Source organism: Eptatretus burgeri, chromosome 15 (assembly GCF_056783735.1).
Source record: "Eptatretus burgeri isolate ZD-2024b chromosome 15, Ebu_testis_v1, whole genome shotgun sequence".
In the NCBI taxonomy this organism is placed as follows: Eukaryota; Metazoa; Chordata; class Myxini; order Myxiniformes; family Myxinidae; genus Eptatretus; species Eptatretus burgeri.
In genome coordinates, this window is record NC_140975.1 from 40,223,157 (window position 1) to 40,241,933 (window position 18,777).

The 18,777-nt window shown below is 45.6% G+C and overlaps 1 protein-coding gene across 5 annotated transcripts in view; it reads left to right on the forward strand.

Moving 5' to 3' along the window:
- LOC147012002 (uncharacterized) overlaps positions 1 to 18,777 on the forward strand; it is a 71,976-nt gene that overhangs the window by 32,062 nt on the left and 21,137 nt on the right. For 4 of the 5 annotated variants that reach the window (XM_085856527.1, XM_085856528.1, XM_085856524.1 and 1 more), the window contains one exon: positions 12,746 to 18,744. In XM_085856527.1, the coding sequence (XP_085712653.1) occupies positions 12,769 to 18,744 (5,976 nt within the window). In that variant the 5' untranslated portion in view covers positions 12,746 to 12,768. Of the gene's footprint in view, positions 1 to 12,353; positions 12,469 to 12,745; positions 18,745 to 18,777 lie in introns of those variants that run through there. The other variant, XM_085856526.1, reaches the window with a different exon arrangement.

Genomic DNA, 18,777 nt, shown 5'->3' on the forward strand with positions numbered 1-18,777 from the left:
GAGGACTCTCTCTCTCTTCTCTCTCTTTGTACCGAGGGCTCTCTCTCTCTCTCTCTCTCTCTCTCTCTCTCTCTCTCTCTCTCTCTCTCTCTCTCTCTCTCTCTCTCTCTCTCTCTCTCTCTCTCTCTCTCTCTCTCTCTCTCTCTCTCTCTCTCTCTCTCTCTCTCTCTCTCTCTCTCTCTCTCTCTCTCTCTCTCTCTCTCTCTCTCTCTCTCTCTCTCTCTCTCTCTCTCTCTCTCTCTCTCTCTCTCTCTCTCTCGCGTTCTCTCTCTCTCTCTCTCTCTCTCTCTCTCTCTCTCTCTCTCTCTCTCTCTCTCTCTCTCTCTCTCTCTCTCTCGCGTGTTCTCTCTCTCTCTCTCTCTCTCTCTCTCTCTCTCTCTCTCTCTCTCTCTCTCTCTCTCTCTCTCTCTCTCTCTCTCTCTCTCTCTCTCTCTCTCTCTCTCTCTCTCTCTCTCTCTCTCTCTCTCTCTCTCTCTCTCTCTCTCTCTCTCTCTCTCTCTCTCTCTCGCGTTCTCTCTCTCTCTCTCTCTCTCTCTCTCTCTCTCTCTCTCTCTCTCTCTCTCTCTCTCTCTCGCGTTCTCTCTCGCGTTCTCTCTCTCTCTCTCTCTCTCTCTCGCGTTCTCTCTCTCTCTCTCTCTCTCTCTCTCTCGCGTTCTCTCTCGCGTTCTCTCTCGCGTTCTCTCTCGCGTTCTCTCTCGCGTTCTCTCTCTCTCTCTCTCTCTCTCTCTCTCGCTCGCTCTCTCTCGCTCGCTCTGTCGCTCTCTCTCTCTCTCTCTCTCGCTCGCTCTCTCTCTCTCTCTCGCTCGCTCGCTCGCTCGCTCGCTCGCTCGCTCGCTCGCTCGCTCTCTCGCTCTCTCGCTCTCTCGCTCTCTCGCTCTCTCTCCAGGATCGTTACTGAACCCTGGGCAGCTTCCAAATGTTGTCGGAAATGACCTTCCATCCATCTATCCATTGGGACCATGCTCTGTGCAGAGCGTTGATGCTGCTTATCATTCTGGGGTGGATTATGTCATTTCAAAAGTCCCGTATTGTTGTTTTGAAGTTGTTATTCGGCTGAAATAATTTTCCACTACCCAACCTCTTCCCACCCCATTCCTCTGTTATTGCATATTTCATTCACTGATGCTGCTCATGATTGTTTGTTATTCTTTTTCGCTCATCCCACACACAGCGGGAGAAGGGGTTTTGCAATCGTACGTGCATGTGTACATGCTTTTTGTCTCTCCAGACCATAACCTTTTTTTTTACCATTTGAGCTTTTGTGGTCAAATTTTCAACAACGAGAATTATGAGAATATTGGGAAAATGATTAAAAATTGGGTTAAAATGTCAATGCGCAAAGTAATCATTACTCATCAGTATAAATTACCCTTATTACCCCGGCCCGAGAGTCGGGGTGCTTTTTAATCACTTCTGTTTTTTTTTATTTTATTAACCATTTGGGTTTCAGTGTCTGTCCAGGGCATAACTTTTTACCATTTGAAATTTTATCAAATTTTCAACAACTTTTTGTTATGAGAATATGGAGAACACTAATTAATAGAAAACACATGGACTTTGCATTTGGGATGCTTTCTAGTTAACATAGCCACCGAAGATGGACTGAGGTTATGTTTTCAACCCCTTTCTTATCTGTGTCTATCTGTCTGTCTGTTTGTATGTGAGCAGCATCTCTCAAAAAGTTATGGATGGATTTGGAGAAATTTGGTAGACAAGTTTGGTGTGTGACAAATTTATTCAATTTTGGTGAAGATATGGATCTGGATCTGGACCGTATACGATAATTTTTAAGTGATTCTTCACCGTTGAAAGATGGGGCCAAAATTATATATGGCACGATATTTCAAAAGGTTGTGGATGGGTTATGACAAAACTTGGTGGATGAGTTCGTTAGGTTACAACAACAAGCCAATTGATTTTGGTTCGGGTCCGAATGCAGAACCGGCTTATCAGTGGGTTACAAAACAAAAGTGGGCCTTTGAAATTTTCAAAAAAATCAAAAAAAAAAATCGAAATTCAAAAATTAAACTATGATCGTTTGTGGGCAACACATTCAGCCTTGACAAAAAAATTCAGCCCGCTCCCATGAAAACTGTCTGAGAAGATAGATTTTGAATGAACCCTGGTCGAAAAAACAAAACAAAAACGAAGTTCGTTATATCTCAGAGACTATGAGTCAGACATACATGAAACTGGTATGGTAGGTTCATGTCATGTGTGAGATTCAAATGTGTGAGTTATGTATGTCCTAGTTATGTGTGAGAAAGAACCGTTGCTATGGACGCTTTTGTTGGCTATTAACGGCTGAAAAACGACTAAATTCGACTTGATCGACTACCCATGTCCGCCTACCGGCTTGTTCTTCTTATTTAACGGCCACAATTATCACCTTCTTGTGGGGTTGGCTGGAAGAAGCATAGCCTGAGTCTCTCACGTGTACCGGTTGGCCATCTGATGTTCGATTAAGGTTCGGGCAGTAATTTGTAATTTGCACAGGGCACCGGTGAGAGCTTGCCTACTCTTCTTGAAGGACACGGTGGGATCTTTAACGTCCACCAACTAATGCAGGCAGATGGGGCACCCATTTTAAAGTACATCCGAGGGACGGCAGACACATTGATGAATCGTCCTGCCTTTGAAACACCAGGATGAAAGTTTTTTTTTTAACGGAGTCAGGATTCTAACCCATACTAAACTGCTTGGAGGTGAGTGTACATACTTTTGAGCCATCCTGACTGCCCTATAAGTTTGAATTATTATCGACCCATATTGCACATGTCTAACTTCTAACAAATGTTTAATGTGGAATAGACCACAAAAGTGAAAATAACCCAAACCTTTACACAGTTCTGTACTGTATACTCCTAATAAGTGGACAATCTGATAAAAAAATTTGGCCAATCGCACAGTATTTGGATGTTCGGTTGTGCATCAACAGCATTTTTGAATTGATTGAGTTTGATGAAAGTTACTATACATACTCAACATTGTATTTCTAATTAAATAATACAGGTTTTCCAGTTTGCAATAAATTATAATACAAAAAGATGACGTGATATCATTTCTCAAAAACCCATTGTGCACAATCATACTAAAATATGCAATTTGGTGTCTGTCTGTCTGTCTGATTTTTTTTTTGACTGTGATTTATTCGGTAGTTACTTATCCAATCTCAACCAAACTTGACAGAAGGACTAAGGGTCACACGATGGAGGTTGCAGCGACTTCATTTGCTCCCTCCCCAAGGGAGGGTTCTGCCTTGGAGGAAGTCCATGTTAAGGTGTATATCCGTCTTAAGATAGCTAATGGTGGCATTCTTCCAAGGCCGCTTCTAATAACAAAAGTAACAAGAAAAAGAGCAAGCAGAGATTGCACACCCTCACCTGGACTTGTTTTGTGTGGTGTATTTTGTGTGGCATTTGTGTAATTGTGTGTTACATAATTAATAAGAGACATAACTAGATCTGCCAATTTATAACTGCTGGCAGTGATGACCGGGTACCAAGTTGTCCCGCTTTGATACAACAACGCTTTGATCGGACACTTGATCCTGACCCATGATGTTTATTTTTATTCGCTTGAATTTAGAATGAGATTAAAATATTGTTACGGCTGTGGAAATTCGCAGAACACCATATAGGTCCTTAGTTCAGTTATGCCGATAAGTCCGTGTTCAGTTAGATTTCCCCACTGTTGTTTAATGGGAATTATTCGTGTCACCCGGTCTGTGATCTTTGAGTTAGCCGTTTTTCTTTACTACAGTTATTTTGGACCAACCACAACGCCAACCACCAACCACCTTCTCCACCACGCCAGCCACCAACCATCCTCTCCACACCACCTTCATAACAACGACATCTCCCCACCATCTCCTAAACCGCATATCCCCCACCCGAATACCATCGCCTCACCTTCATCTCCGCAAACGCCGCCATCTTTGTGCCAGCCACGGTGAGTTCCCAGCGAACAGCGTCGCTGCAAACAGACGCGGGGGTTTCTTTGTTGGCTCCATCGACGGTGATCTCGCGCACGTCTGCTCTCCGAGCAAGTTTGGGTGATCTCGCGCACGTCCGCTCTGTGGAAGCTTCGCCTCGGAATTCGGATCACAGGAGAAAAAGGGGCGGGGCCTGTGGGGGTCGAAGGTCGAAGAGCGGAGGTCAGATCTCGTCTCTCGAGCCCTATAAAAGGCCGAGTGGAGCGCCAGTTCGTCGTCGAGAGTCGGTCGGTGGAGTCAGTCGGTGAAGTCTGGAGTCGGGAGAACACAGGCGGGGGTGAAGTCCAGGAGAGCGGAGGACACGCGAGACGGAGAGCGTGGCTGAGCCTGCTGTGCCGCGCAGACCTGCGCAGACCTGCCGGAGAGAGCTCGCCAGCCACCGCCAAACGGTCTGAGGTGATCGGGCTTCGGGACAGTCCGAGCATCGCTGAGGAATGGACAGGTTCTTACAAAGAGCATCAACTTTGGAAGAGCATCAAAACCCGTTCGTTCCTCTCAACGCGTGGCCAGCTGAGGCCCGAATCACCCAGCCGCTTGGCAAGGCCTGGGCTCAACCGCGGCTACGCTAGCTGCCGTGGGGATGGGGCGTCGCGGGTCACCCCATCGAGGAACCACGAGGGTGGAGGTAACCTGCAACGGTCTCATGGAACTCCTTCGGTCTGCCAAGCTCCATGTTATAAATGCCTACAGGCCCAGTCTAACCCCCTTGTCTTTGAAGGGGTCTTTCCTTGTTTATTTGTGTGAATGTTGTGGCGCCATGTCCGCAAGTAGAACTGTTTAAGTGCTTGTGCATAATAAATAATAGATGGTGTGTATTATTGCTTGCTTGCTTGTGTCTTGTCCCTTCCCGCCAATTCCATTGCTTTCCTGTATACGTGCATGTTAATGTTTTGCATACCTGACTACATATGTGTGTGAATAAATGTGCGTGTTTAAATGTTAACCCGTTCGTTGTCCTCTTTCCCCATTGAACTGCTATCTTGCCTTCGGAATAATAGCGGGCTTTTTAATAGCCAATAAAAGAATTGGGTCCAGCGAGGTCTCGCGATTATACACCGCTCGGTTATCCCAGAACGGAACGAACCGCTTAAGCGGTTCGTGTCCAAGCAGACCTCGCTGAGGTATGGTCTCTTGCTAGTCTGCCCGCGCGAATACTTAGGTATATCGATAATTCGGCGATTGACCCTGTCGCGCGCGGGTAGAGTGTTGACTAGGCCGTGGTGTGTGCTTGGAGCACACCCGTGACTGGTTTCCGGTGTTGTTCCGGAAAGTCGCGACTGACTGTTCCGTCCGGTGGGCGAGACGGCCGCCATTGGCGAAAGCGGCTGTCCGCACGCTGAGCGTGCGGCAAATTCGTCACATTATATTCAATTCATGTCAAATGGAAGACCAAATAGGTACAGTCCTGCAATGAAGTAATCAGAAGGAACTGAAACAAGCAAAAAGCAAAGATGGAGTCATCAGGAGGAACCTGGATCGGATTCACGTTTCAGCTGCTACTCCTTTACCCTCAAACTCATCCAAGCACAACCAAGGGAGCCTTATTAAAAAAAAAAAAAAAATAAAAAAAAAAAAAAAATATATATATATATATATATATATATATATATATATATATATATATATGTGTGTATATATATATATATATATATATATGTGTATATATATATATATATATGTGTGTATATATATATATATATATATATATATATATATATATATATATATATATATATATATATATATATATGTGTGTATATATATATATATATATATATATATATATATATATATATATATATATATATATATATATATATATATTGTTACGAATTCCGGCTCGCCCGGCGTGCGATCGGCCACGTAACTCAAATCGCGACGCGTCGCCCACCGGAAGGGACAATTTAGTCATGACCCTCTTGGAACTACCGCCAAGGAGCTAGCCACGGGTGGGGGTTTAACCTCACCACAACCCAGTCCACATTCTAATAGCGTGAATCGCCGAATGTCGATATACCTAAGTACCCGCGCGGGTAGCGTACCGAGGAGTTGTACCACGCCGCAGGTCGACTCCGGACACGAACCGCTTAAGCGGCTCGTTCCGTGCTGCAGGGATAACCGAGCGGGGTTATCGCCGACCTTGACAGTTCAGATTATTTATTGGGTGTCTACACCCACTACCATTCCCTTATGTGATGCAAGATGGAACTTTCAAACGAAGGAAAGGACACAACAAAACGGCAAAACAGTTCAACAAGCAAGTAGTTCATTGCACACGCAGACAAGGCACGTATTTACAGCCATACAGTGAAAGCAAGCACGTATATACAGTCATACAGTAAAAGCAAGCAAATGAGTTACCACCGAATAAAGCAATATACAAGCACTTATTCAGGTTTACTTAAAAGACTGGCGCCACACACACATTTACACAAAAAGCAAATAAAAGCCACCCTCACAGGCAAGGGGGCAGACACGTCCGTGGACCAAATGTACGTGGGACCTGGGTGAGCGGCCAGGTCCACGAGACCGAAGGGGTCTTACCCGCGCGATGGTGGGCGAGCCGCAATGTCAGCGTAACGTGCCTGACTCCGTGCCCCTGGCGTGGTCGGTGAGATCCTTCCGGCGTGCGTTGCGCAGGCACGTGCTGGTCGGTCGACATCACGGTTGGGGTGGGGAACGGAACGGACGCTATCTCAGCGCAGATGGGGGGAATTGTTGATGCTCGGGGTTGAGAGAGGGGAATGGCGGACACTCCGTCCCGCGAGCGGGGCCTTGGGACTGCACCGACTCTGGCGAACTCTCGCCCCTGAGCCCTCTTCTGTGTCCCTGCTTCACTCCGCGACTCGTCCCTCGACCCAGCAACAACAACCTCAACGACGACCTTCGTCCTGACTCGACCAGCCCCCGCAACGACAACCTTCGTCCTCACTCGACCAGCCCCCGCAACGACAACCTCAACGACGACCTCCGTCTTCACTCGACCAGCCGAGCCAGCACAGCACGCGCGAGTCGCCTTGTGCTCGCGTCTTTATAGACTGGGGGAGGAGCGTGTATGTAAACTCACTGATCAAACCGCGCTTGGAGGCGGGGCCACGCCAGCCGATGTTCAGCCATTGGTCAGGCAAAAAGGGGTGTGAGCCTCCCCTGATCCGATTTCCTCTCCCGTAAAGGCATCCATTTGTACTCGCGGCTCAACGCGTTCGGCAAGAATCACCGAACGGGCCCTGGGCAGCACGACATTCGGTGTTGACAGGTGGTGTGGTTGATGGTTGTGGAAGGAGAAAGGCGAAGTTGGTGGGGGGTTTGCTGTGGTGGTTTGGTTGTTGGTGGACGTCGTTTGGGAATGGCAGTGAAGCGATGTTTGCGGGATGGAGTTGTGGAGGTAAAGAGGCGAAGGTGGCTGTGTTTGGGTTGTTGGGGGATTATTGGTCCAAAATAACTATAGAGAAAGAAAAATGGTTAACTCAAAGCATCGCAGCCCGGATGAATCGCACATATTCCCTCTAAACAACGGGTGTGGACTAACTACACATGAACTTATCGATATATCTAACCTGAGGACCTTTCTGGTGTATTGCAAATTTCCACAGCCGTAACAATATATATATATATATATATATATATATATATATATATATATATATATATATATATATATATATATATATATATATATATATATATATATATATATATATATATATATATATATATAATCTTCTTCTTCTTCTTTCGGCTGCTCCCTTTTTTTAGGGGTCGCCACAGCGGATCATCCGTATGATCCGCATAGTGAGTTGGCACATGTTTTACGCCGGATGCCCTTCCTGACGTAACCCTGGTCGCCTCTTACGACACAGGGATATGGTACACCTATTTTAACCGGGGTATACACCGGCCCAGTAGACTGGTACTCATTTCGCTGACCTCGGAAGGATGACAGGCTGAGTGAACCCCCTGGTGTATTAATTCAGTGGCCCAACGGGGATTGAACTCAGGACCTTTTGGATCCCAAGCCGCTGCCCTAACCACTGCGCCAACACCAGGTGTGTGTATGTGTATGTATATATATATATATATATATATATATATATATATATATATACAAATATATATATATATATATATATATATATATATATATATATATATATATATATATATATATATATATATATATATATATATATATTTTTATATTTTATATTTTAATTTATATATATATATAATTCTGGCTGCCACACCATCCGTCTGATCTAAAAAAAATTATTCCCCATCAACACTCAATCATAATTGTGAAGTTTCACGTCGATTGCTTAAGCTGTTCAAGATAAATAATTTGTTAAAAGATTTTCGTTCAATTCAATATGGCTGCCAGACCATGTGACATCAATTAATTGTGAATACCCTGGTATCCCCAAGGCTTGGGGAACATGTGTGAAGTTTCCCCTTGATCTGTCCAGCCATTCTGAAGAAGATTTTTTTTTATAGGTTTTAAGGTATATCCAAGATGGCTGCCAAACCATGTGACCTACGATGTCATTTGTGAACCTTTTGTTCCTCATGGATAGGTGGTCATAGGTGTAAAGTTTCGCCTTGATCTGTTCAGCCATTTCAGAGATGATTTTTGAAGGTTTAAAAAAAAAAATGGCTGCCAAATCACGTGACCGATGGCATCATCATTTTTTTTTTCTGTGGACCATTTTATCCCTAGATGACAGTCAAAAATTTTCATATTGATCACATGTGCCATTCTACATATGCAATTATGATGTCATAACGAAGGCACCTTTGACGTCATAAAAATCAAACATTCCCCATGAGGAGTACTTGCCGTGTGCCAAGTTTCCAAATTTTTTCCTTGGTGCGGTTTCAAAGATACAGAGGCCCAAAGTTTTTCCATTTTTCCAACATGGCTGCCCCTACCATATGACCTATGCCGTAATAATTATCAAAACGTTCTGCATGAGTAGTCGCACCTCTGGGGAAAATTTCATATAAATCCGACAAGCGGTTGCGGAGAAAACATGAAAGTTCTGTGTAGACAAATAAACAAACAGACAGACCCAAACGCAATACCCTCTCCTTCGGGGATGGTAATAACAGCATTAATATTATTGCATAACATTAATCCTCATAATATCCTGTCTCTCCAAGGGGTTTTTCCTCTTTGGACAAATGCCATGTTTACGTGTACAAGTAGCTTATCATGGTGTTTTGTGGGGCAAGCCTACCAGAAGTAAAAATATTATAAACCACAAACATGTATGAATACCTTTTTAAACGGTTGCTGCTGCTGTTTAACACTAAACTGAAAGAAATCTGGAGGAATCTCGACATCCTTGAGGCATTTGATGCTTCTCGCGTCCACCATAGACCAACGGACCTGAGCAGAGATCTATCTACTGTAATGTATACTGTACACCAGAGATAACATGACCATATACTGTACACCACAGAGGATAATAACATGATCCTGCAGGGAGTGGGCATACTAGTAGATTGAAATGTGGATTTGCTTGCTGCAAAGTCTCTGGAACTTTACTTATGTTAAATTATCAATTTCATTAACTCCCAGACTCGATATCCGATGTAGTACGTGATCACATGACGTGTCCATGCAAGTAGTGCACATTTCTGAACACACCAATCCTGCTTTGATACATTCACATGCTTTCCTGCACCATGTTTTACATGCACGGGTGACAAAGTTGATAAGTCTCTGGGGAACAGCAAATTGGTCTGTGGCAAACGGAATTGGTGCATTGATCATGAGCTTGCCATCCCCACTTTGAGAGAGATATTTTGTGTCCCATCCATTCCCGGATCTGCAAATGCACTGTATGAATGCTGATTGGCTACAGCGCTTGGAGGTGGGATGCTGGCTAGTTGAACGGTTCCACTCAGTGTGGCAGATGATCGCCATACAACACAAAAATGGAATCATCAGGAATTGTTTTCTGGCTGCTGGCCAGGGACTTCATCATCGTTCCCAGAGCACTTTTTAGTGCTTTATGCAGCTCGCCATCTAAAAAGAGTTGGGAAAGTTGTGGAACCAGTTCCTTCCTTAGGAAAGTTTCCAACTCAGAACTAGTGTTCAGAATAGAGGTTCAGGTTATCCTAATGAAGAGCAAGGAAGGATTGATGACAACAACTTCCCCTCCCTCGGACTTTGATAGTGTTTTTCATGCCACCAAATCGTTTCACTCTATCCTTATGGTATAGAGTGATCTTGGCGTTGGTCTTGCCTGTCATTTTGATCATTGCAGACTGACCAATCTGGACAGCATGATCACAGTTCACAGAACTATCTGCTATAATCCCAGTAGAGATGCTCACCAAGAGCCCTGATTCACGTAAATCAAATGGAGGATGAGCTTCGAGCTACTGAATTAAGCGACTAAGATCAATGTTGTCTTTTGAGCTCACTGGCTGGACGCATGTCTTTCTGTTGCTCCGACCTTACTGAGTGCACTGCTGTAAACTTCTCCAATGCGTTTCAGATGGGGACACGTCGTGGGAACGCATGCACCCATTTTGTCAGTGTGTTGTCAGTCATGCCATGACCACGTGCCATTCCACCAGATGTTTGCAACAGCCGCATGATGAACTGCTTGATGGTTTGGTCAGAGAATAATCCATCCCAGCCCTTGTTTGTTCACCAATTTGTAAAGTCTCCTTTCTTCGTGAACTGGTCATACTGCTCTCCAGGCATTTTGTGTGGAAGTTCCATCGTTTGTTGGATATACAGTGCCTATAGAATGTGTATACCCCCTTTCAAAAATTTCACCTTTTTGTTGCCCAAGAGCCTGGAATTAAATTGCATTAAATCAGACTTTTTCCACCTTTATTTAAACATCAGAACCCACAACTTCCAAGAAAAACAAATCCTACAAATTTCAGGAAATTAACTAGAGGGCGAGCACTCGGGAGAGTGCAAAACCTCCGCCGCCAATACTGCTGGGTCACTTAAGTGAACCTGATATCCTATTCATTGTAGATCAAAACGGATCAGACTCAACTGAACCACGATTGAATAAACTAAATTAGATCGACGCGCATGTAGAAATGCCAAAACAAAAATCGAATTTTTTTTGAAAAAAACAGTTGCAAAATTTGTTGTTTTTTTCTCTAACAAATTTTTTTTTGGGGGGGGGGTGGTTGGAAATCACTTAAAACATGTAGAAATGCAAAAAAAAAAAAATTCAAATATTTTTTCAAAATGGCCGCCATAGTGACCAAGTCCAAAATCTAATGCCATGATCCTTGGACCATACCTAATCCCCCACCAAGTTTCGTCGAAATCTGTCCAGGAGTTTTTCCGTAATACTGTTCACAAACAAACAAACAGACAGGTGAAAACAGTAACCTCCGTCCATCTTCGATGGCAGAGGTTAATTAATAATACAAAATGAGAATATCTTGGTTGTTGTGTGGTACAAACTCCCTCTCCCTCTCCCTCTCCCTCCCCGTCTCCCTCCCCGTCTCCCTCCCCGTCTCCCTCCCCGTCTCCCTCCCCGTCTCCCTCCCCGTCTCCCTCCCCGTCTCCCTCTCCGTCTCTGTTTCTCTCATACCATACTCTTTACAGAGCGTTGGTGCCACTGAAGCAGCTTCTCGAGTAAGAGTTATACTGGGTGGTTTGCCATTGCCTTCTCAGTAGTAGTCAGGGAAGAAATTGGAATTTTTTTCATGGTGCTGGAGATTCCCCCCCAATTCTTTGCAAAGGACGCCATAGGGTCTTTAATAACCTCCAACTAATGCCGGCAGACGGGATGCCCGCTTAACTTCCATCCGAGGGACGGCACACACTTTGATGAATTGCCCTGCCTGTGAAACATCGGGATGACAGTTTATAGCTGGGTCAGGATTCAAACCAAGGCCAGACAGTTTAGAGGTCAGTGTGTGTATCTCCTCGGCCATCCTACCAGCCCAAAGGTCGTGTTTTTATTTTTCTGAAATATCAAGTCTATACTACATGCCAAATATTTTTTTGTTGTATGGGGACAATGGGATTTTTCAAATTTGTACATTTTCACGTGAAAGCACGAAATAGTTGTAATACATGATCCCTGCTGTGAAAAAGCACACACAGGAAAATTAGGGACTTTGGGTATGTTGCTTCTCATGATAATATCGAACATTCCTAAAAAATATATTTTAACTCGATGCTCTTGGGCTAATGGTTGTTTGAAGTGAGGAAAGTGATTGGATGGGGAGTTTTCATCACAGACTTCATAAGGTGCCACCAGGACTTTAAGGAAAGAGATAGGTTCTCGAGTTTTTAGCCTAGAAATTGTAAAAGGTTTTAAAAACCTCCATTTTTAGTGTCTTCCATTGCTACTGCTGTTGCGTTGTCCAGTTCCATTGCAGACGTTGCTGGTCTGAAACTATTCGATAGTTGGAAGGGACAGGAATGCAAGCCTGCATGTGGTACCACAAGCTGATTACCATAATCTTCTAGGCTTGGTCAGCATGTAAGAACTGCAACAGGATTAAAGTTTGCATGCATTCTACATTCTTATCGTCCTTTCCATTAATCACAAATGTAATGTGTGTGAAGTGAGGTTTGCATTAATGATGGTTTTGAAGATGGGTTGTTGGTTACTGCATAATTTTATAATGATCCATCTTGAAATATAATATATTTGTATGATCTTGCATGGAGTTTTCCAGGATGGTTGTGTTGGAGATTGGAGTGTGATGGCACGGTGGAATAAGCTTGTAACATTTTACCATTTTTTTTTTCTGCAGTTTTGTGACGAACACACTTTGAGATGCAGTCCTTCAGTGAGCAGTTGGGTCTGCCTGGCACTCAACCCGGGGTCCGGGACGGTTACCAGCACCAAAGCCAAACATACCGAGGGTTTGGACAGCAGCATCAACAGCAGTCACCTTCTCCTTTACCAAGCCCAGCAGCGGCGGAGTACTTTAACCCTCAACCACCCTATCATGGCTACTTCAACCATCTAGGGAACTATTATTACTCAGGAGCTAAGCCAACTAGCCAATTGCAGCAGCAGCAGCAGCAGCAGCAGCAGCAGCAGCAGCAACAGCAGCCGACGGGTCTGTCTGGCTATGGCTTGAGCTTGGACTCTACTTTTCCTGGGCAATATAGCAGTGAAAGCATGGTACAATGGCGAGGACCACGTTCCACTCCTTTGTCCTTCCCTGTTTATGAACAGGATCGCTTTGGAGGCCCCTTTTCACCCCCACCACCATCCTTCCAGCCATCTTCTGGTGGTTCTTCAGTCAATCGGTCCCTACAGCAGCAACATTCAGGTGGACCATTATCGTTGGGTCCCCAGTCTCCATCCCCATCACCCCTATCTCAGCGCTCGCCTCTTCCGCACCACCAGGCCGCACCTCTTCCGCACCACCAGGCCGCGCCTCTTCCGCACCACCAGGCCACGCCTCTTCCGCACCACCAGGCCACGCCTCTTCCGCACCACCAGGCCACGCCTCTTCCGCACCACCAGGCCACGCCTCTTCCGCACCACCAGGCCACGCCTCTTCCGCACCACCAATCCGCGCCTCTTCCGCACCAACAGACCACTCCTCTTCCTCACCACCAGCCCGGTCCTCATTCTCACCACTCAACATCTATACAACAGCATCTTGCACAACCCACTGTGCAGTTGCAGCAGCAGCAACAGCAGCAACAACCACAGCAGCCAACATCTCCACAGTACAACCAGTCTGGATTGCCTTTTTCCCCTCATTATCAGCCTCACAGTTCCACATCTTTCCCTACACAAAGTTACAGCCCAAAGTATCACTCTCTCTCTGTTGCACAGTATGACTCTCAAGTGTCAGGGTTTTGTGGTGGATCCTTTGGCAGTTCTTCCACGCTATTCAACTACCAGCAGGGTACAGTACTTCAGGGCTTTGAGCAACCATCATCACCCCAGAAACAGCAACAACAAATTTCTTCACAGGCTAATGCAACACTATCACAGACACCAAATCAGGTTGGTCTTTACTCAAGCCTGGAACTCTCTGTGAAATCCCCTTCTCAATTCCACCACCAACCATTCAGTCCAAGCTCTGTTCCTTCCCCAGCTCTACAACCTGTTGGGAGGTCTCCCTCGTATTCCTCAGCATCAGCTTCCTCTCCAGCCCTGCAAAGCCCTGATCCTACTCATTTTCTCTCTGGTGGGATTCGTGGGCCCATGACCCAATTGCTGCACTCTCCCAGCCCATCAACCTCAATGAGTGGAGGCCAATACAAACCTATCCCTGGAGTTGAATGCCACGTAAGTGCAGAGGCAAACAACTCTTTGGACATTGGGACAGAAAGGATTCAACCAAAACCTGCAACTATGGCTAGTCTAGACCCTGGCATTGTTCGATTGGATGTACGTAGGTGTTTGGAAGCTCCTATAGATTCAGAACTCAATCGGGCAGAAAGGGAAATGCCCACTGCTTGTACACAAGAGAACAGCATGGCATTGAATTTGAAGGTTAGCCCTGGCTGTTTGGATGGCAGAAGTTCTGGAGATACAAGCAGTGGTGTTGGGGATGTTTGTTCTCGACTTGATTCCATGAGCAGTCTGAATGCCCTGAGTTCCCAGGTGGAGAACATTCCAAAGACTGTACAACAGCTTCTGCTCTCAGAAGCACTGGCTTTGCACAGGAGAGGGGGCAAACGGTCCCCTCGACGGGCTGATGCATCTCGTGAGCGTGGGAGTAGCACGGACTCTTCAGTTCGCAGCAGTTGCTCTTCCAGTCCTCTGGCGACAGAAAGACTACATGCCCTGGAAGAGGCTGACAGCGACAAGGAGTGCTTACCAAAGCAGAATGTGTCTCTTGCCCTGAAGAGTGAAAGCATGGATATTATCCCAGTAGCATGGCCTGTTGAAACAACTAGAACTTGCAGCGTGATTTCTTCCGACATCTTGCCAAAAGACTTTCTTTCTGATGATTCAAAGGCACACTCTCTGGCTTTTCCTGTGCATGATGACATTAAAACCAAGCACATTATTGGGCCTGATGGAAACATAACAAGGGATATTGCTTCAAAACCTTGTCTGGATGTTGCTTCTGAGGATGGGTTACTTGATAATCAGTGCGTTTCTATCAAAGATGAAGCTTCAAAGATTGCGAGTGATGTGACCCCATTTAAGTGTGTGCGTGTGATATCATCACCACTGGAAGCAAAAGATAAAGATCTGAGGTGGGCAGAGCAGCATCTTGAAGACATGCAAGAAGCAAAGTATGCAAGCAATGAGCAAATGAGGCATGCCCCACAAGATTCCTCAGGGATGCTGCTGCAGTCCAAGCTGGAAACTGATAACGGCAAAAGCCACACTGAAGCTGATTGTGATGCAAGTATCATCAATGGAGATTCAGGTTCTGTCCATCAAAGAAGTAGCATTGTTTCTGAAGTGTTGGAAAATCCTCCAGTGGTAATGAAAGGATCGAAAAGGGAAATTTCAAAGTGTCGTAAGCAAGACGTAATCAACCTGCAAAATGAAGTACATGTTTTGGCCACAAAGGGACCTGCTGTTCATGGTTCTGTCTTGAAATTGACACCTTTGTCTCCACCACCCACAAGCAACAGACGATCACTTAGGCCAAATAAAAAAATGTCAATTCGCCATGATCTCGATAGTAAGACTGCATGCCATCAGAAACCCTTTACCTGTACTGGAGGAAGTTCTGAAGCATCTATACAGTTGCAAAGCTTTCCTTCAAACAGTAATCTGATTTGCAATGTCGAGTCTTCCCATTCACAATACTCAGAGGAAGTTTTACGTGGAAGCAATAACATGGTTGGCCCTTTGAAAAAGTTACCTGGTCGAAATGGCGGTCGATTGCCGACTGGAACGGAGCGAAGGAGTTATGTCCGTAAATCCAGTGATACAGTAGTTTCTCGTCGAACCTCAGCAGCAAACACGAACTCTCCTTCTGTTGCAGGAAATGCAGCTCAGCGGCATGACCCAACAAATACAGCATCCTCCAGCACCGCTTTAGAAGAAATCGCTTCAGCCCGTGGCATTACGACAATGGCTCGACGAGCTGGGAGACAAGTTCCAGTTGTGACAGAGCGTAAACTCTCTCGAGAAACTACAGCAGTTTCTCGCGGCAGCAACCAACCAAGAGGCTCGTGCTCTGAGCAGGCGGTAAGAAGACGTAGGACGAGCACGATGATGGAGGGAGATGTGAAAATTGACACGAGCTTACTCGTGTCTGCTACTTGTTCCTCATCACAGTCAAACAAGACCTTGGGAAACTTGATTTCAGAAGACTCTGTCCTTAATACAACTAGGATCAGCCCCCGACGTGTCGGGAATGTTGCATTCCTGCAAGGTGTGTCTGATGAAAACAGGCAGCAGCCCCAAGGGAAAGAATGTGAAGAGAAGGTGAACTTTACCAGACCTAGCACAACAGATCATAGAATCTCACCTGTTACTTTGAGTCATGTGCAGGAGCCTGTCTACAGGCAGCAGGGTAGCAGGCGGAAGCAGATGCCCTCACTGAAGCAAGATGCCTCATTGACCAAGAGATTGGAGGGTAAAATGAGCGAGCCAGTTCCTTGTCCTACTGGCGTAAATACATATGATGCAACTTCCAAAAGAAAAAGCAGAGAAAAGACTGAAGCAACGGTGAAAAAACAGCGAATTGAGCTTGAACCAAACAATTTGATACAAGCAGAAGGTAATACAAAGAACTGCTCAAATGTACACGTTAGACAGACACTTTTTAATGTACCTAACCCTGGGAAGACTAAAATCTTGCCACCAAGAAAAAGTCGTGGCTTAAAGCTGGAGGAGATTGTTCAAAAGATTACATCTCCAAAACGGCTTGCTCCACCCAACATATTGGAAGTTACAAACAACAGTGCTTCCTTGGAAGAACTGTTGACAGGCAATTCTGATGTGTCAGAGGAGCAAAGTGCAGTGGGAAAAGAAAGAAAGCCCCCACGCTGTTCTCCTGATACATTGTTCAACACATCTGGTGAAAATGGTGGAAGTGTGATTCAAGGAGTTTCTGTTTCTCTTGAAAACAGAGACCTGGGAAGGGCTGCTTACCCAACAGGCCAAGCATTGTCCTTGGATGGGAAGTTAAAACAAGATTCCAAGGTTACCACAAGGATTCCATCATTACCGAAGGAGAATTTCCTTACCTTGCTCAAACCTAATCTACCCAAGCCCATTTGTTCCTTGCTTCCTATATCTGCATCTGTAACCGCTTGTCGTTCTGAAAATGAGCATGCATTGCCCTCATCGTCGCATCGACCACAGCTGTCTGTTGGCAGCAACCACACCTCTGCCTTAACCTCCGTCTATACTCGACCATCTTCACGTGGTACCACGGCGCGGCTTTGCAATAAAGCACCAGCTGTGCAAACCTCAGCATCAAATCACACTGGCCGGTTACGCCCTGTAGGTCCAGCTTTAGGGAGTATCAGGGCTCCAGTCGTCGTCGTGCCCCAGGCAACCATGCCAACAGTGAGGTTTATTGATTCTCTTTTAGATAGCAGGGCCGGGAATACTTCCAATTCTGCAAGCAATAAACCCATGAGTTCTCGAAAGGTTTCGCCTCCATGCATCCCAGCCTTGACGTCATCAAAAGTTGCCAACGCAAGCCCATCCATAAAGGCACTTCCCTCTAATGTTGTTCCAGTTGTTAGGGTGCCTGGTGTGCTCACAAAGGATGGCAAAGTGGACAATATTGCAACAGCACTCCTGAATATCAGCCATTGCAAAACAAAAAACTTGTCTTCATCCTGTGCAGTCAAAGAGGTCAGTGTTGTATCACCCCCAAGCAAGGACAGGAGGAAGAGAAGCAGGGGCTCTGGTCCAAAACGCGGTTCATTGTCAAAGAAACGGAATAGTCGATCTAAGAAGAGCTTGCTAATCATGGCGCAACCAGATGAACCTGAGATTAGGCTAAAGTCACTTTCCCTGAAAAATGAAGAAAAGCCTGAATCAAGAGTGAAGTATTTCTCTCCTTATATAAGAATGCAGAACAACTGCAGAGAAAGCATAATTACTATTGTGAACAGTCAAGATGATGAATTAAAACTTGAGAAACCAAAGAGTGCTGTCAGGTCTTCCATACCCAAGCCAATGCCCCAGGTTCTTCCCAGTTCGTCCTGCGTTGTCATTGCTCGTGTTGTGACTGATGCACCGAATAAAGGCCCTCTGGTTTGTTGCATATGTGGCTTCTCAGCAAATTGGAAAGACCTGGGAGATATTTTTGGTCCATATTATCCACAAGGTTACCAACCTAACAGGAAAAATAAACCAACTGATAAAGAGTGTGATTTGTCCAAGGTTGTTGAGGAAAGAGTTGAGCGAGTTGAAGAGACGTCACATGAAATGCCGAGGAGCTGCCTGACTGAGGCCGAAAATGAAAGCCGTGGTCGTCGACGGTCAAGCTGCCAAGGCAAGATACGCAGGGATTCAAATAGTGTGTGCCCGCCAGGACGTGGGGGCCTGCGGGGAACACGTTGTCGCAAGCCGACGTGTTACTGCTGCCGTGAGGGCCTGGAAGGGGGCGGAAGCAGCAGCACAGGGGCTGTTGATCCTCGTAGCCGCAAGGCCAAAGTAGAGGGAGCCACAAAAGAAGTGGGGGTGATTGTGTCCCCGGTGACAACTGTAGAGACGAGCCAACCTCCTGAGGTACCTCTGGACTGCCAGGAATATTGGGTTCACTGTGCGTGTGCTGTATGGACTGGAGAGGTGTTCCTCATTGCTGGGCGGCTCTACGGACTCAAAGAAGCAGTGGAGATGGCACAAGAGACGGTAAGCTTTGCAGGAAGGTCTGAGGTAGTCCTT